The sequence below is a fragment of the Labrus bergylta genome, chromosome 15 (genome assembly GCF_963930695.1).
Source record: "Labrus bergylta chromosome 15, fLabBer1.1, whole genome shotgun sequence".
NCBI classification, from domain to species: domain Eukaryota; kingdom Metazoa; phylum Chordata; class Actinopteri; order Labriformes; family Labridae; genus Labrus; species Labrus bergylta.
Window position 1 is genome coordinate 23,924,100 of NC_089209.1, and position 20,567 is coordinate 23,944,666.

The 20,567-nt window shown below is 43.8% G+C and overlaps 1 protein-coding gene across 4 annotated transcripts in view; it reads right to left on the reverse strand.

Moving 5' to 3' along the window:
* Positions 1 to 20,567, reverse strand: part of bach2b (BTB and CNC homology 1, basic leucine zipper transcription factor 2b) — a 103,314-nt gene that overhangs the window by 14,515 nt on the left and 68,232 nt on the right. For all 4 annotated transcript variants that reach the window (XM_029280923.2, XM_020652623.3, XM_065963446.1 and 1 more), the window contains one exon: positions 5,042 to 6,544. In XM_029280923.2, the coding sequence (XP_029136756.1) occupies positions 5,042 to 6,544 (1,503 nt within the window). The remainder of the gene's footprint in view (positions 1 to 5,041; positions 6,545 to 20,567) is intronic.

Here is a 20,567-nt window from a genome sequence, read left to right on the forward strand (position 1 = left end):
GTGCTTTATTACTGTGCTGACAGTTCTCTACACAAGAGGATCATATGGACCAAACACACCATGACCACAGAGCAGGAGCCGCCCAGAGACCTCATGTGACTCTTGCTACCTTGAATGACTGGGCTTCGGTCAGACCGGCCCACACTTTAACAACTTCCTTCCTCATTGGGATTCATTGTGTCCAGTCTGAAGTGCTGGAGCTGAAGCTATTTTTACCAAAGCAGCTTTCATTCCCCCCTCTGCCATTGGCTCTGCAAACACAGCGAGGCCCGGCTGCTGCCTGTGTTTGTTTGTACAGTAGAATTACAGAGAGGCCAGCGAGGAAAGTATGTGGCTCAGGAAGCATGAGGTAGCACTTCTTCACCACAGAACGGGCAACAGGGTTTGGAAGAGTGAAACGGGGCCAGGTTTAAGAGAAGGGGGAGTGGAAGATTTTAAATAGGATACAATACCATACTGTACCATACCATACTAAACCATACCACACCATACCATACCAAACCATACCGTACCATATTTGCCATATCATACCATACCATACCAAACCATACAAATACCATACCATACCATACAAATACCATACCATACCATAACATATTTGCCATATCATACCATACCACACCAAACCATACCATATTATACCATACCAACCCATACCATACCATACCATACCAACCATACCATATCATACCATATTTGCCATATCATACCATACCATACCATACCATACCAAACCATACAATATTATACCATACCAAACCATACCATACCATACCATACCATACAAACCATACCATACCATACCAAACCATACCATACCATACCAAACCATATCATATTATACCATACCAAACCAAACCATATCATACCAAACCATATCATACCAAACCATACAAACCATACCATACCATACCAAACCATACCATACCATACAATATTTGCCATATCATACCATACCAAACCATACCAAACCATACCATACCATACCAAACCATATCATACCAAATCATACCAAACCATACCATACCAATACCATACCATATTTGCCATACCATACCATACCAAACCATACCATATTTGCCATACCATACCATACCATACCAATACCATATTTGCCATACCATACCATACCAAACCATACCATACCATACCATACCATACCATACCATACCATACCATACCAAACCATACTATACCATATTTGCCATACCATACCATACCATACCATACCAAACCATACCAAACCATATCATACCATACAAAACCATACCACATAATAGCATAGCATACACAGGTGGCCCCTACAGCCAGCATTCATCACCACTTAACTCTGCCCAAGACCAAGGTGACTTATGAAGTGTTGAGTAGTTAACCTGCTGATCCCATCCCCACCAGCATCATATATAAGTAAAATATTAAATATTCAAGGGTTAGATGCAAAGAATAACAGCCCAATAAAGTAACAAAAGATGAACAAAAAAGTAAAAAAAAAAAAAAGTAATTACGTGAAGCATTGATAGTTGGGTTTCAATAAGCTTCAATTTGAATTTCCCCTGAATAAAAGTGGGAACAGTCATCCATCCATCAGTCTATTATCTTTACAGCTGATCCAATTCAGGGTCACAAGTGACTGGAGCCAATCCTTGCTGTCATTGGCAGAGAGGCAAGAGACGTGAAGGTGAAATATAAATAAATGTAAGATATCAAGAGTTAAGTTTGAATGTCATAAAACACTATGAAATGTTGAAAATCAAGTTTTTATCTGGGGAAGTAAGTCAAACCTTCAGCAGTGCAGCAAAGGATTTTTTTTCTGTTTTTGTACTCGGAAATGTTGTAGATAAAGTTGAAGACAACTCCCTTTGCAATTGGAAATGGGCCACCTTGATTATCCTGGCTTTTTTATTTATGTGATCTGCATAGTCGGTGTTTCAAACTGCAGACCGGGCAGCATGGGAGACATTAACTGTTAAAGGATCCTCTCCGCTGCCTGTGATAGTGAGAGGAAAAGCTGGCTGAGAGAGATTTGATGAGGGATACTGTGCAGAGTAATGTAGAGCCTATAACGGCACACACATTCATACTAACACAGTCATACTCACACAAAGAGACGACATAGGGAACTGAATCATCTCCACATTATTTTTTGGAGGCGGATGGCTCAGCACTGTAAATCAATCCACACTGAACGGCTCGTAAATCTGACGGCGTTGTGTGCCACATTGTGAAGGTAATAATTACACATTACTGCTGAGCCTCTTCATCTGCAGCTCTGCTCCCAATTCTTTACACTGAAAAAGCACATTCCTGTCATGTCTCTCCAACACCGGCGCGCTCTGTGAATATGGTCACCATGGCAACGCACCACTTTCTCTCTCCTCCATCTTCCTTTTTCAGCTCCCGCTGTGCACTGAGAGCATCCCCCCACCACCACCATCTCTCCAACACCCGGAAAGAAAGGATTCTCCCTGAACCTTGAGCAAAACACAGCTGAATGAAACATCATAAGAGTGCAGGTGGGCCGGAGGAAAACAGGAGCCAGAGTCAAAAAGGTCAAACGTTAAAGCTTGACGACAGCCAACATATGGTGTCAACGTCTCAGGAAAACATCCGACACTAGAGTCATGTTGAAAACCCATCAGTGACTGCTTTATTATTTTTTTTATAAAAAAACATTTCTAATTCAATCCAGAGCAATACAATAGAGCTCTCTTTCCAAGCTTACCAAACTTTATTTCCTTAGACAAGCTTTTTTAATATGTAGGCTAATCCTCAGAGCATTCATTTTACTGAACAACATATCATTAAAACATTTTAAATAGTTGATTTCATAATTAGGTATGATATCTGTAAACATGGCAAGCCCTTTTAACATTTAACGAGTAGGACCGGCGAGTAGAGATTTAAAGATTTGGAAATTTTGTCATGAAACAAATGTCATTTTTGGTCCCGAACAATCTATTTTAATGTTTTGCAGATTAATTAAAATAAAACATACACCAATTATGGATGTCTACGATTGAATTTTCACAAGCTGAAAAGGGGTGATGCCAAGTTCAAATATAGTTCAAAAGATGAGTTTTTAAAGGCTACATTTTTATCACAACAAATTGACAATATTTATTTAACACTAAAAGCAACAATATGCAGGAATTTGGGTAATTATCAACCTTCAGTTGAGAGCTGAAAATATTAGTAAAAATTAAAACTAACAACTTCCCCTCAACTATAGTTTCACAATTTAACTGAAAGTAGACTGTTGCTAGGCAACCCAAACACTGTCCTGCACTCAGCTACTCTGATGGTTACCACAGAGCAGCTTCTTAGTATTATGATCCTCTACTTGTATGTTAGAAGTAATAAATATTACCCTGAAACCAGTGACATTAGACTCTGTTGCCTGATTCTGAGGTTTGAGGTCATTAATAAATAAATCTCTGTCAGATTGTAAATGTGAATTAAAATAAATCAGAGCTTCTGGCTGAGGTGGAGGCCTACATATTGTTAAAAGTCCCTTTGATGTTGTTCTTCTATACCGTCACTCATGTAATGCCTCTTGTCCAATCAGATTGCTTGGTCGTAACTAACTCTTTCTTAACAATTGAAATAGCTGATGATGTTTATATAAAAAAAATCACCATTTGCATCAATTTGATGTATCATTAAATTGATTTGCAATTTAAAAACACAAAAACAAAAAGACATTTCAACTTTGACTAATAGACACACAACATCATAACAGATATCTGTCGTTGTGTTTGAATAGATGTCAGTGGTTGATTGAGTTACAGATATATACGTTGCACATTTACGCGAGTAAGAAAATAAATGCTGATTAAGTGATTTACATGACCAGTAAAAATGTTTTTAGATATTTAGATTTTATTTGCTTCTTATGCAGATTAGGTGATGGATGTGTTAGGTTAAAATAAAAAAGTGGGTGATTTCTACATCTGCTAATAGAACCTCTAGTCTCGTTCAAAGGAGGGCTTTGAGGTGAAAAGTCCTCACCTGGTGGTGACCCCATGGTGAAAAGCCGAGTTACAGACGGAACATTTAATCATACCAGTAAGCAAACATCAGCGCTGCACAGAAGCAGAGCTGCTTCCTGTGAAGAGATTTATTGTCTTTCACTCTCCCTCAGGTGGAGAATCAGCTCACTGCGATATTATTACACCTGAACTGTGCTCCATCTGTGTGAATTAGAAGGTCCCTGACTGATCTTTCCGTGGTAAACAACAACAACAACAACAACAACACCACCAGTTGTCTAGTCTGTAGCTCGGAGGACGTCTGCCCTGGTGGATTAGGGGAGGGTGATTAGAGGATTGGCTATTCATCCTTGTCAGCAGTGTTGAGCTGTGCTGAAGCTCTCGCCCACTCATGTATGTTGAACTCACTGCAACCGCCGAGCTGTCAAAACTTTACGGTTGCCGCACACTGCGGCTGTAATATATCGCTTGTAATCCCTTTGTGATGCACCGCACACCTCTACTGCGGACAGGCATCACAGCTAATTGTCGATAGATCAGAAATGTCAGGGTTCTGCTGAGCTACACTGAGATTAGCATATTTACACGCTGGTCGTGGATGTGAGAGTTTCTACGGGGATACAATGAGCTGCTCAGGTGGATGGACAGATCGAGCCAGAGGAATCACGTCAGGGGTCAGCTCTACCCTGAGGGACTCCTGACCCTTCCAGTGCCTTTTCTGGATACGCTACACAACAAGTTCCCATCTTAAAAAACAGCATCACAGCCTCCTGCATTTAAACTGTCCCAGTGCATTTGGGGTTCTCATATTCAAACTCATTACACAGATCTCCAGCGGTGCATAAAGCAGATTAATAATATCAAAGCACATCTGTGCCCTTTGGTGGTGCTGTAAATCTTGTGCTGAACACTCCCGCTTCAATTACATGATGATTTAATGACTGCTAATGCAGACCTGGAGAGCAGGCCACGGCGATATAATTAGCCATGGAGGAGTAGAGTGTGAGGGCTACATATTGTGTAACACGGGGGAGACGATGTTTTACACTCACCTCTGGCCCCTGCTCCTGAATGTGGCAGGACTCGCTGTCTCCCTCTGAGAAGGAGCCCGACTCATCGCTGGAGTTGGTGCCGTAGGACTGCTCACATTTGATCTTGGGTCGCACCTGGTTGAAAAGGGCGTCCCCTCCCATGCTCTGCTCCTGCTGGTCCACATTGAGGCAGCGGGCCACGTTGGAGCACGGCGAGGAGGAGAACTCGAACTGGGGCAGGCTGCAGGGGGAGCCTCCGCTGCCGTCCTCGGCATAGGAGTACGAGGAGCAGGAGCTGGAAGTCCGGGTGCGCGTCTCGCAAGGCGGCGAGCGCGGGCACACTTTGATTGGCACTGGGCAGCTGGTGTTGGGTCGCGGGCGGCACAGAGTCGGGGGCTCCGAGGAGGTGGCGCCCGGAGAGTAGGTTTGGGAGGTGGGGAGGGATTGGCTGGCTCCAGCCCACACGCCCTTTGGCATGTGCTCAGCGGGATCCATCTCCAAGGAGTTCCCACCAGGGTAGGAATGCGCTGGGGTTCCCAGACGGTTGCAGGCCCCTGAGGAAAATATGACACTACGGCGGTCAAGCTCGACTTCCTGTTTGCAGACCCCGTCGCAGGAAGCGGACTTGAGGGACAACCCTACAGGGAAACCGTCCCCGTCCTTTGGGGATGTAACAGACAGACTCAGCTCCCCAGAGAAAGGCCTGAAGTCTTTTTTATGATCTCCCTGAGAGTTTCCTTTGTCCTGGGGGCTGACGAGTCTGTTGGCGAATAGCTGCTGTGAAGTGTTGGGCAGACCGGGGAGGTCCGCCCCTTTCTTGAAGAAGGCTCTGAGGCAGGACGGGGACTTGGTTCTCTTGGTTCTCTCCACAGATATGGGGTGATCCATCTCCATGGCTATCACACTGTCCTTATCCCTGCCGTCCTGCTCGTCTCCCGACAGGCACAATGAGATTGCCTCTTCCTCGGCCTGCGGTTCCACTTTGATCTGTGCCAGAGGCAGCCTGCCCGGACTCTGCACTGTGCCACCGACGCCGCTCTCCTTTAATGTGCTTGGAAAACCTGAGGTACTGGTGTGTGAGGAGGTGTCATTATTGTGCTTGTTGCAAGCCCACTGGTATTTCCTGTACTTGGGGCATCGTGGCAGGTCTGACGCTCCGTGTCGATCAAAGTCCAACCTGCCGTCCATCAGCTGACTGGACATCGCTAGCCGATCGTCGTCTGGGTGTCGGAAGGAGGAGAGGGCGTCAGCACACCGCCGCACCCTGGGGGAGGTGGGCTTTTCCTCCGACTGCATGCTCTCGTCCTCCGAGTTGTTGGCCTCCGCCGCCACCTTCCGGCAGAGCAGCAGGCCGTCCTCCTCGCTGCGCAGCTGGGCCTCCAGGAAGCGAAAGCATGAGTCCTCGAGGTTGTGCATGCGCAGGAATTTGGCACAGCGGATGACCTCCTGGATGTTTTCTCTGCTGAGTAACAGCTTAGCAGTGTAGGCAAACTGCAACAATGGAGCGAATCCCCTGGCAGTGACCTGCGAAAAAACAGGGAAATTGCCAGCATTACCATCAGCACAGGCATTGTTCAGAGCACTTGGAGTGTGGTGAGACAACCGGACAGCTCAGACCATCATAAACAAACACTGTAAAGTACCGCTTAATCTTTCTATCGGTCAGCACTGAACGTTGGACACAGCAGTAAATAAGAACTGGTGGGTTTGTACTGGGGATTTTGGCAGGTTGTGTGTCCTGCCGCATGTTCATAATAACAACCTGTGGGACATTCCAGCAGTCCACCACTGTCTGCTCTGTGGTCTTACCATTGGGTTGCATACGCCCACTCCTGTCACTGCTTTAGCTTATTGACTTTAGGTAAGATGTCTAAGCACAAGTGTTCCCTGTCTGCAGCAGAAGTCTATGTTTAAATGAAACCTTTAATTCATTCATGAAGGGCTAAATGACCCCAATCAAAGATTGTTGTTGAGCTGAGTATCAGCTAATAAGTTCATTTTGAAGAGATGTAACACTCATGAAGTTAAGATTCATTTTTTTTTAATGATCATTTTTGGCCTTTATTGAACAGTTTAAGAGAGACAGGAAACTTTGGGAGGACAGAGTGGGGGATGACATGCAGCAAAGGGCCAAGGTCGGATTCAAACCCATGACTGCTGCGATTTCTGTACATGGGGCTTGTATCATAACCACTAGGCTACCGGCATCCCCATTTCATTCTTTTGACTAAGGAAGTAAAGATTCATTTTTGGGCTTCTGCCTTTTGATTTAGATTGGACAGTGGACAGAGTAGGACAACAGGGAGAGAGATAGTGGAGAAAAATATGCTGGAAAGAAGCCGAACCCAGGCCGTCTGCTATGATTGGTCTTTAAATCATAATAGCTAAAACACAATGGCATAACTGTATAACTGAGGGGCCTTTACATTGCACAGATCCAGGGATTCAAGGTATTTGAAAATACAAAAAAAAAAAGGACATGACAATAGAAAAAAAGACAACGTAGGCAGCAGAGGACCGATCGCAGACATCAAAGGATGAAACTAATCAGGAACTTTAATAAAAGAAAGAGTAATCAAGACATTTATGTTGGATTTTGTCTCTTGGCTGGAACTTTGTACCCGGCTCTTTTCATACCCGACCCCTTCCCCTAAGAAACGTGCATGGTTACCTGATTTGCCTTCACAATGAGTCTGGACGCTCTGTGTATACTGTAAGTGTTGGGATCAGGACACGGCCCCGCAGCCTCACTTTCTGTGTCAGTGCCCTGCATCGTCAGGTCAAGTGCCCTGCAAAGCCTAATGGTTTGTAAGACCGCGGCTTATCCCTGTTGTGGCCATGTGGCGAGGGATGATAGAGGGAAGCCTTCCATTTAGACTTAATGCCTGATAATTAGGTAAACTCCTGAGCCTGCAGAAGTCCAGGCCGCCCTCTGCTACTGTTGTCACCGAGCACACAGACGAGAGAAAGGAGCCTGAGGAGCCGCTTTAATGCTGCGCTGTTGGGAGATCAGCGTGAGGTTCACACTAGGTTGCGTTCATCACTTTACTCAGGCACACAATCCCCGCAGCTTTATCCCGGTTTATTCTCCGGTGACAAACAAATTACTGTTGGGCGCTCGGGGGGAAAGCAATCAAACCATGCAGAGTATAAAGGTGCGCTCGCAAACACAATTACAATGGGTTCACTGTGAATCTGGGATGCATTGTTTGCTCAACAAAGCGTCTTTTCAGAGGCTGAGTGATGTAAAGTGTTTCTTACAAGACTTAACAGAGGCTCGCCGATGTAAGGGATGAGCAGCACAATGTGTTTTAATGAGCCGTCTGTTTACTGATTGTTTCGCTGCCTTTGTTGGAAAAAAAAAAACAAAACAAGAGAAGATGAATAACTAGAAGGTATCCGCTGTGCATCAGCTTCCAGAAGGTCCAGCGGCCCCTGCCAGACACCCCAACTTGTAAAACAGGATTTTCCCCTCTGCAGTAATCAAGTTTCATAGACCGCAGAAATTTTGCTCTGTGGACTTGTCCGCTTGGAAAAACAATGTAGCAGCATGCATGAGGAAACACAAATATGTCAGTGAAAAATAGCCTGAGGTCATCTGAGTGAGTCCAAGAATGTGTTTAATCATCCGGCTCTGTGGATGTTTTAGAAGATAAACATGTGCATCACTTACTGCATTTTACACACATGCTAAGAAGAGCCAATACTTGGACTTTTCCCTTGTTCTTGCTTTCCAAATATTCTGTTTAAAATGAGAGATAATGCATGCTGGAGGGCTGGAATGTCAACAACACACAATGAAAGATATGTTTGTGCCAATTTACATGGAACATGATCCCAAAATACAGACGGGAGAGATTAGAAAAAACAGATATGATGAGCTTTAGATTTTAAAACATGAACTTGACCCTCAGCTAAATTTAATGATCGGGAAGTGTGTCCGAACAACTCAAGTAAAGTGGATCTGGTTTTAATTTGTGGGCAGATGATTCTATCTACCACTAGCTGGAGCATGCATTAACGTTAATATCATACACATGGCTTGGGGCCCATGTGTTTATGTTGAGGAACTTAATGGAGAGCAGTGCAAAATGTGAAGGTGATTAGATATGAAATGTTAAAGGTATAATCTAAACATCCACACTCCTGACTAAAGGGGAGAGCTGATTTGTTTTACAGCAGATTTTGACTTATTGATTATGGCAGCAACACAGACGCATGGCTGCAATAAACAGCAGCCAATCAGGTGACATCCCTCTAAGCGGATCCGTTGCTGAGGATCTAATTTCTTTTTGGTGACATTTTAAAAAAAGCTGAAGGTGAATCGCTCCGCTCTGTTTGTGACATCTGTTTGCAAGAAATACGATCACAACAGAGAGGAGGGTCATACTGTAGCTCTGACTGGCTGTGCAGGAACAAGTCAAGCACTTGACTGGCAGCGATCAACCAATGGGATGTCATTTACTGTCAGACAGTTTTGTTTCACTAATGACTAATTCATTTATGAATATCTATCTCTTTTGAAATGTAATGAAGCATCTTAAGTTCACTTTTGGAAAAGAATCTGCTCTCTTTGTCTTTGTTAACCAGGTCATTATCTCAGGATTATGAGAAAAGTTTTTACAACTGATGCGATATCGGTAAAGGCCGCTCTGATCTGCTGCACCTTGCTGTGCTTCTTCAGCATCAGCAATCTCAGGAGGCAGGACATGACATACAACAGATGCTGCAGATATCCAAGATGGCGGATGAAGAAACAGAGTCAGACACTATAGAGACAGTTCGTTGCCTTGTGATATTTTTCTCAATATGTCCTGCTGCATTCATTCATCGGCTGATCCACACATAAATAAATTTAACTTGTGGGCTGACAGGAAGAAGCTTGGAGTGAAAATTTAACAATTTGCATTCCCACTTGCAACTCTTCCTATATGTCGTCAAATTTTTCATGAATTTTGTTGCATGTGTGAATATAGCTGTAAAGCGCCATACATTTACTGTGTTGTTCCTCTTCTTCATTGTTCTCTCCTGCTCATAATCAACCTCTATCATCCGTCTCTCTCTCTTTAAAAGCTATAAATAAAACGTGTTCTTTATTTCCACTGAATCTGTGTCTCTGTGAAGTGACAGAAACAGCTGTCAAATCTCTTCTACATTCTTTCAGCTGGTAGTGTTTCCCTGATGGGCTTTAAGTCACGATGTGCTGCTGTTACCTTCCTGATGACGGGGTGACCACACTGAATGAACTATTTAAAGATTTGTTACAGTGAATATAAGAGATTCATTTGCTGCTCGTTGTTAATGGCTTCAATCTTTATTCTTTATATTGATTTCATTGACACATCTGCTGAATTGCTTTGTTTATTTGATATGACTGCAGATGTTTATTTAGGTAAAACATGGTATTAGCACATACAGATGTGTTATGACCTCAAAACACATCTGTTTGCAGACAGTGTGTTAAGGTGTGACAGGATCCATTTAAACATAAAAACATGGTATTTTTTTAAAATATTTCTTATCCCAAGTATAGGGGTCTCCATGTTTTTTTTTTATGTTATTCATGTACATCCAAAAGCTCCCAGAATGCACCTGGTCTGCAGCACCTTGTAGCGAGCTCCAGCTAACAGACAGTCCAGCAGCAGCAGGAATATCAGTCATTGTTAAGAGGAAGCTGCTGACTCCATATCTGTGAGGGGGGATGGTGTGTGTGTTAGAGTGTAAGTGGGCGAGGGGTGTGCGTGTGTGTGCGTGTGAGTGTGTGTGTACTGTGTGTGTGTGTACTGTGTGTGTGTGTGTGTGTGTGTGTGTGTGTGTGTGTGTGTGTGTGTGTGTGTGTGTGTGTGTGTGTGTGTGTGTGCGCGTGTGAGTGTGTGTGTACTGTGTGTGTGTGTACTGTGTGTGTGTGTGTGTGTGTGTGTGTGTGTGTGTGTGTGTGTGTGATTGTGACGGATTGGGGGAGGGTAGAGGCTTTGACTGGACTATCCGCTCTACTGATGAGCGCAGCACATCTCCAACTCGACTGCAGCAGCACTGCTCAGGAATACACACACACATGCACACACACACACACATGCACACACACGCACACACATGCACACACACACACACACACACACACACACACACACACACACACACACACACACACACACACACACACACACACACACACACACACACACACACTTCTGTACTGCAATATAGAATCTGAATCATGAGCTCTCTAAATAACTGAATGCATCCTCGTCTTTTATCCATGAAATCATTCTGCTTGTGTGATGATCTTTACAATGCTGTAATTCCTTTGTTTAGTTTCTTCAGGCTGCAACATAATTATTATGGCAAGATAATAATCACATGACATCTCCTGAAAGTTGTTGATTTAGTGACTAACAGGCTCAGATTGTTTTCTCAGTGTTTGACAATATAACAGTAAGCGATATAGATTCTTATTTAAGAAGATGATTTTTTCTACATCACTCTTTTTAAATCCAACAGAAAACCCTGAGGTTTCTACTGCTGCCTTCATTGTTTAACTTGTTTTCTGCTATTTGTTTTTTATTATGTAAGCGCTCCTTGTTGTGGTCAGTACTTACAAAAGGGTGAAGGCATCAGGACATAATATATATATATATATATATAACATTCTGAATATGCTCTTATTTAAAGGATCAAACCAGATTGTTTGTATTTTTAAATCACAAACACAATTTGCATATTTTTTAAAATATCTTTGCAGCATCTTTTCCAAGTAAACTGTCTTCTCCCTCCCTCCAGGAAACCATTGTTTTTTGTTTTTGTTCATCATTTTTTACCAGAGCTGGCAGAAACATGAACTCTGTATAACTTTTGCACTTCTCTTATTAAGAGTGCAAAAATTCCACTGTTGCTTGGTAACAAGTTGCAGATGTCAAAAACAAATCTGCTAGACACTGATCAGCAGACCTGATGTTCACTACGATTGATGATCTAACTGCAGGACATTTGGTTTTAATGGTTTGATGTATGACTTTACTTTTACATATCAGACAGATAATAAGTGGCTGCTTGCAGGAAAAATCATAAGATCCTAAAAACGAGGGAAAAATCACTGGAAAAACTTGATTTGGAATTTTTCAAAAGCTCAGGCTTTTCTACAGTAATCCTAAAATGCAAGCAGCATTTCAGATCAGATTTTTTTTTTGCGCCGAGTAATGACAAAGTGTGTCATGCATTTCTCTGTATAAACAGAAGCTGTCTGATTATTTCACACATCTGCTCCAGCTGTCTTTATAAACAAATTTCTTTCGGCCCTTGAGCTCTTGTCTTCAGCAGCAGCCTCTTTCTGCCTGCACACTTCATGTCATCTCCTGGAGCACCGAAGCATTACCTAACAATGGCATCCTGACAGCGTACAGTAAGGCGCTGCCTCATCTCCATTAGCTCTGTGACTCAGGCTGTGTATTGTTTGTGCGCGCGCTCAGAGGTTAATGTCAGGTTGCTCAGCACATCTGATGTTAAGTCGTCCCCTCAGATGGAGACGGAGAGCGCGGGGAAGCTCCCCATTGTCATGCCATGCCACGACTCCATTAGCATGCATGACATGCAGGAATTCACTGGAGCACATTTGCATAAATTAGCCGTCTCTTCTACAGAGGCGAAAAGGCCGATGTAAGAGAGCAGCAAATAGGTGAGGGAGGAGGGCGGTGTAGTAACGCTCAGCCTGTTTATGAACAGATATTTGGCAGACTTCCTCAAAATGTCATGCAGATTCTTTTGGGTCTGTGATTGGCCGCTGCCCATAATTTCCTGCCCTGTAATGGTATCGCCTGTCCTGCAGACGAAGCGCAGGGCTGAGTTAGCCCAAAATGGCCCCAATCTGTCACACTGATGTATTTCCCTTTTTGTTTAAACTCATACACTAAGTGCTTCTAATAGCTGAAATGCTTCAAACGTCACGGCGGTGAGCTAATGACCAGGAAACAGTTTGTGTATCCTCCCTGTCCTCCTCTGCTTCCTATATGTTTGTTGTTCCTCACTGGTTTTCCTCCCTCCCTCCCTCCCTCCTGTGTCGATCCCTTCCCTTCATTAGGCTGCTGTGCTGGTAGTAACAGTGGAGTAATCACATATGGTGCAGGGCACACATAAAGATGCACTCCTGCAGGCAGCAGCTGCTGATACTAGCTGAAAATAGATCCCTGGTAGGCTCAGCACTTTTCCTCCAGCAGCTTTACTGTTTATCAGCAGAGCTGGATGCAGCCGTCCGGAAGCACACACTCATTTAAGCTTAAACTGCCTCACCCTAACAGTCGGCGTGGCTCCATCTACAGGCTGTGTACATAGAGGGAGTCTCATGGCATAAATCTGAGAGTAGGCCTGCTCTCTGCTTTTTCAAAAGTTTGTGCTAACATATGGTCGGTTTGCAGAAACTTCACTTGGTGCAGTGGCGGTTCTAGACCACTTTTACTGAGGGGGCCAAACTGGGGCCAGTTGTTTTGTCAGAGGGGAACATTAAGGTGAAAAATAGACAAAGATGATCGCTTTTAAATATATATTATGCCAAATAATAGCACACAACATTAAATACCATGATGTATATTTGTTTCAACAGTATTCAATACTAGATTGTGAGTCTGGTTGTTGAGTCAAATACTGTGTTATTAGGGGTGCTCTTCCTTTACGAGGGGTGGCCACAAGGGGGACCAAGCTCAATGTTACAGGGGCACTGGCCCCTGTTGGCCTCTGCCTAGAACGGCCCATGACTTGGTGACTTAGTACTTAGTTACTTATTACCATAACAGTAAATCCACTATTTGCTGTAACTACATGTGTATCTAGTCAGATTCAATAACTCAATCTTAATTACTTTATGTGAAATACATCAATTTTGTTAGATTCAGGTTAATTGACATGGATTCGGCAGGCGAGGTTAAAAACATGAAAAATGTGAATGCATGTCTGTCCTTTACAACAAACCAGGACAATCTTGGCCTCTTGCTATCAGTCAGACTTAGTCCAGTAAAGGTTCTTAATGTACATATTTTAGGTTTAGAGCACATTAGAATCACTGTAATCATTCAAAGAAGCTCCTCATACAGTTCAAACATGTCCAGAGAGTAGGCCTCTAAAGGAAAGTGTCACAGTCAGTGACAGCAGTGGCTCAGACGCCGGTGGTGCTGAGCTGTGGGTGAGGTGGGTGAGTAAACCTCCCCCTGAAGGTGGATTAAGTCAGATACTGTATGTCCTAATCCTCTCCCCTTTGCAGCTTACTTTACAGGCCAGACACCGGGGAGGACATGACCCACCTCAACGACATGACAGCGCTTTGTTTCTGAACACACACTGATATTAAACCATTGAATTTGTTTGAGTGTGTCTACACGTGTCATGTGACTTTCTCGGCTTTGTGCCCTCCTCCTTTTTTCTTCATTAATGACTCTTCTATTCAGATTTTTCCGCCCAGATTAATAAAAGTCTGTGTATTCATTTCAGATAAAAAAAATGAGTGGGGGTCAAACACAAAGATGATGAACATGTGGATCTCCCCGCAGGCTGCTGCCCAACAATCTGGCTGCTCAAGGTGCTTCTCCACCCGCCCACAGACAAAGACCCTGCGTCTTCTCCATCAGCTTCATCATGAGATGTGTCCTTGTGCTGGCAGAGAAAGAGAGACCCCCTGCTGGACCTGGGGGGGGGGGGGGGGGCGGGGGGTTGGGTATTAGTGCCAGCACTTCCACTGCTGCGCATCACTCCTCTTTCATCTCCTAACTACCCAACCCCCATCTTTAGGAAGTCCCCGGCTCCTGTCTCCTACCATCTGTCTGACAGGCTGTGTTTGTGTGATGCTGTCCTGAGGAAGCTCTCGGTGTGGGGCCCGTCTAAGTGAGGCCCCCCCTCCGATTAGCCAGTATTGTGCAGGTTGAGCTCCGATCAACAGTTTGACCTGAGACAGAGGACTGATGTCACTTATAAAACCTCATAAACCACCAGACGTGCTTTACATCCGCCTGTGTCTGTTTTAATCCTATATTTCTCCTCGTGTTCACCTTTCACATTGTCAGTCTGTGAAACCTAAAGAGTAGCTTTGCATGATTTGCAGCTTTAAAAACACTCCTTATTTATCAAATACTGGTGTCAGTAAAAATCATCATTTCAGCCTCCGCATGCAACATTTAGTTTCAGCTGCTGTTTCTTTAAGGCCCCCCTTCTCATGTGCCCACTTTCTTCTGATTGGCCAGCTCTCTGCAACCAGAACCAAGCCGCAACCTCTGGTGTTGAAAAATGAAAAAAATCATCTGTTTTGATTTTTATAAAAGACCAGCTTTATTCACAATCAGGCATGTAGCTGACCTGACTGACAGGTGGGTGTGAAGTAACGGTTTGTTAAGAGGTTTAAAACCGGCCTCAGCTCCAGCTCTCAGCCTGTCGTTAGGTTGACTGAAAGTTAGGCTGAGACAGCATTTCCAGCATGGCGGCTGCCATTAATGGTACTATAAAGCCCCCTGCAGTGGTCAGAACGCTGCAGGGCTGCCAAGTGAGGGGCTGCTCTGCAGTGCTGGGAGAAGATAGCCTATGGAAGAGGTTTCACCAGCTTACATAGAAGCTTGAAGTCGTCTTGTGAAATTCTTTGTTTCATATCGGGGGAACTATTGCGTGATTTGCAGAAGAAGCCGTTTATCGCCCTCTGCAGACTCATCCTGGGAATACTCCAACATATGTTTACCTCATGATCTGAAACTTTGCCCACGTTCAGTTTGGACATCCAGCATTGTAACACTATCAGTGAGTCTAAAGTATCAGCATTACAGGTCAACTTTAAGTTACATGACAATTAGAAGAGCCTTGGCTTTGGACTTCAGAACAACCAGAGTAATGTGCACTAAAGTTCTTACATTTCTGGAATAAAATCTCATAAAATTACATAACATGCAGTAGAGAAAAAGCCAAAGCAAAAATCAACAAGGATCCTCTATGTGGTACAAACACAAGTCCTTTAAAAGACATGTACACATCCGTTGTATAAAAAGCTGTAAAGTAATGAATAATAATGAATGTGTTAGGCAAACACATGTAGGACATTCAGCCTGGAGTACCAAGCTCAGGTCCAATGTCAAACCCAAAGTCAATATTTTAAAAGTTTGTGGTGCAAAGAACACTGCAGCCTCTAGTCTTTCAGAAATCTTAGAATAAATCAGAGCAAATCCCGAGCGACACCACAGAAGGATAAACTCTCCTTTTTTTTAAAAACAGGGTGCTCATTTGTCTGTTTTTCTTTGGAGATGAAGAATGTGCAGCGTTCCCTGGCTCATGACGAAGGAAAGAGCTGACAAACAGGAGGTGGTTTGAGGTTTGTGAACCAGCAGCGCTCTGCTGAATCACAGTAGCAGATCTCTCCTTTTTTTTTTTCTTTTCCCTCCAGGATGTAAAAGTAAGAGAGGGCAGAAATGTTAGCACTTTAGATCAGTGTGGAGCCGTCTGGAGCCCTCACAGCGTTCTGGAACCAATCAGAGCTTTTCCCACGCTGGACATCAGATGTGCAAACAAGAGCACAATACAACAGCCAATCACAAGAAATACTCTGTGAATGGTTATGTGATTAATTCAAGGCAAAGGAATTATTCAATTATCTAATTACTGTAACAAATTAGGTTTCTGCTGCAATTGAGGAATGACATTTCAGAGTACAGTTGGAAGGGTCTGCTTCTAGATATCGTCTTGTAATCTGTTGGACAGGACACTCAAGTAGAGTCACGATTTACTGATACCTCATTCTTTACCATGGCAACAACAATACAAGTCTAAGGCATCCTTTACTCAGTCATTTCTTGTTTTGTCATTTCCAGAAATTGTAAGCGAAAAGGTGCTGACCTCCACTTTATTAACAAAGAGAGTTTGTGTTTGTGTGTTTATAAAAACCTGTGTTTATAAAAAGCTGCACCACAGACTGCATTGATGGAATAGTGAAGCCAAAATGTTTAGAGCTCCCCCTGCTGATTGGCTGCAGCGCAGGTCATAAACCCTGCCTCCTCCATGTTAACAGATGGGACATGGGTCAAACTGTGAAGTCCAAGTGATGTCCAAATGTTCATATTTCTCAGTAGTTTTGTTTGAATAAGTCTTTGATATATAAAAAAGATTGGCTGTAACGTCATGATTGACGGCTCTATTAGGAAAATGTGTGTCCTCGCAGCATTCTTAACTGGATTATCAGAGAAGATTAGGAGGGGTCAGAGGAAACATTATACAAATTCACAAAAATATAAACGTTAGTGTCTGCTTCAGATCTGTTCTGCAGTGGACTGTCCACACCTAACGGATCTTTGACGTTTAATAGCTTTAGTAGCTTTAGGTTGTGTGTTTTTGGTTAGCAGAAGGGGCGTGGCCTCAATTCAGTGGTTCCACCATCCAGCTCCCTTCGGCACACGTCTTGACTTGGCTGTTTATTCTCATTTGTACAACAGAAGGAGACAGGGATGTGTTGTCCATGTTAATATACAGTGCATGTGCTTGCTTGATGACTGATTGATTGATTTCTAACTAGTTGTTAAGATCATAGCAGTGAGGAAAGAGTCCCATCTTTTCTCCTCAATAAGGAGGTCATATGTTGTTTGTGTGACGGTGATGTCTGCTCCTCTCCAGTGGAGGGCTCTCTCTCTGGAACTCAGATCGGAGCCAGCTTCTCATGAATCCTTCTTTGTTCTGGCACTCTGAAGAAATATGAAGCAGAGAAACACTGTGTGAAGCCCCTGGCGTCCAACACGACGTCAGCTTCTCTCTTCCCTCTCTCCGGCCGGTGGGCCCGGAGGAGAGCGCTGTTCGGAATAAAGCGGGATTGTTTTGTTGCCGTGATGTGATGGCCAACAAAGCCCCCCTGATGCAGCCGGCTGCTCCTCCTCCGTGGGCCCACAATCACATTAGATAGAGATGATGTCACTCAACCGCGCCAGCCCCGGCTACTCCGAGGGCAGCGAGGCCACGGGAGAGGAGCGATGGAGGTGGTGTGTGTGGGGGGGGGGAGGTGGTCTTTGTTTCACATTTCATCTGCACCATCACCCGCCCCTCACTGCAGCAGAGGTCTTCCTCATTCCCCCTCTTTGTTTCATAAAGGTGCTGCAGGAGCAAAACTCTCTATGGCCGCAGGCACACCGTGATGCTAACCGAGCAGAGCTTCAGGCTGCTTCTCTGAGCCGACCTACCCCACCCCCACTATCATCATCACCCCCACCATCATCACCATCATCATCATCATCATCCTCATCATCATCATCTGAGAAGACACTGTTCAGACTCTGGGGGGCAGGGTTGCGTCAGCAGGCATTAGTCAATGACCGTGAAGCAAAATGCTGACATGGGGTGTTAAAAAACTAAGAGACTGGACACGTCATGACGAGGCCGTCTAGACGTTCAGAGAGATGAAGCACCTGCTACACAGGGCAGAGGAATGCTTGTTTGAGGATTATTCAAACTTAATTTGATTTAAAAAAAAATAAAAAAACACAAAATATTTCATTTGTAAATTGTTGTTACAGCACTTTAAGTAATATTCAGTGATATATTAGTGATGCAATGTCAAAGATTGACCTGCCCTCATAGTTGGTATGCGATGGTCTGGTATACACCAATCTTTGGACTTATCAGCTATCTTACGATCATGTATGTCTCTGTGACCTGTCCAACTTTTTGGAGCATCGGGTGTAAACAGCAATTAGTCAAAAGTTTCTTTAAGGCCAAGACTCCCTGTTCTGAGAGCTGGATCACTGACAACAGTTTACAGAATTAAAGCTAAATTGTCTCTATAGCTGCCTGCTGAAGAAGGCTGAGATTGCTTTACAGCTGTTTTTTGACCCCTTTGCTCTGCACAGGAACCCGTTTGGATTCTAGTAGCATGATAAATCAATCATCACTGAGGCTCATGACATACTAGGGAGCCAATAAAACAAAACATAATCGTCAAAGCTGTTTCACCTAAAGTCAGGTGTGTTGATTGATTTACAATTTAAACGTGTGCATAAAGTAACATGCAAGGAAATCTTCCACCTAAAAGAGCGGCTGCTGGCTGCACGTCGCCTTTGATCAGCTCAGCTTTGATGATTTTTTTTCTAAAGGTAACTATATATCCAGCAGCTTGTGAAGATGAAAGTCCAAAAATGGAATCCATGTGACACAAACTAGTCCCATGGATTATTTAATTCCATGCGTACAGGTGTTTAAAAGCTGTTCTCCTTGGCAGGTAAAAGATGGTTCAGATCACATTACGTTCAGAGTCATGCAATCAAATCATATATAAATATATATATCCATATTTATATCTGGCTAAACTAAACGCAGAAGTGGGCGCTGGTAGAGTAGTAGTGAGAGCGTGCGTCCCATGTACGGAGGCTGTAGTTCTCTAAGCGGACGGGCCGGGTTTAAATCCGACCTGTGGCTCTTTTCCTGCATTTCATCTCATTTCTCTCTCTCTTCCTGATTTCCGACTCTATCCACTGTCATATCTCTAATAAAGGAATAAAAAGGCCAAAAGTAAAAATACATAAATCTTGAAAAAAAGACTCACTATTGAGTAATTTTACATTTCTGTATTAGTACTTCACTTGTATTCTTTTCTTCAAGCAAAGGCTAAAAACAAGACTTTATAAGCGAGTAGAATTTAAGGGATGACAAAACCTTTGGTCCCATTACGCTGCGTTATGTTTATTAGATTTCTGGTCATGAGAAGAACTATTTTTGCCTTTCCCCACAGCGAAAGAGGACATTGTCAGGGCTAGTTACCTTGAATATCTGCTGTGAGAGAACACAGGCCGTGTACTTTATAGATAAACAGATAAAGATAGTAAATCTGTCGGATGTCAGACAAAGAGAAGAAGGCTCAGTGAAAAGCTCAGTGGGAGTAAATCTATCTGTGACACATTAAAGAGAGAGTCATTGAAAGATGTTACTTTCCACACTCCATCTCACACCTGAAACACACAGCAGCTCATGCATTATTCACACACACACACACACACACACACACACACACACACACACACACACACACACACACACACTGGGTGAATGAAAGGAAGCAGCCTGAGCATCCCCGCAGCTGCTCTTTGAGTTAAAAGCCGCTGATTCTCATTTTACATAAGACGACAATCTGACGCTAACTTCTCTGTCAGCGAGCGTTTGACAGGCGAGGCTTTATTAATGCACGCAGCGAGGAGCCGCCGCGGCACATGTGGGATGTGCCCCACTTTTCACAGCCGCACATGTATGTTCACATGTGTGTGTGTGTGTGTGTGTTTGACATCAATACGTCAGAGGGACACTTTCATGGTGTGTTCAGGCGCTCCAATGGGGGATCAGTTGAAAGTGACAGTGTGGGAGCTGAGGTGAGCAAGAGACGGGTGTTACTGAACCTGATGAGCTGAGCCTGAGGTGGCGTAAATCTCGCCATGAAACATTACCTTCCGTTGACAGCAGCGGTGGTGGCGGCGGCAGTGTCATGGCTGACAGGTGCTAATTGGCAATCACAGCCCTTAGACTCAATAATGCACTTTCTCACACCTCTCACTGAGTCTTTATC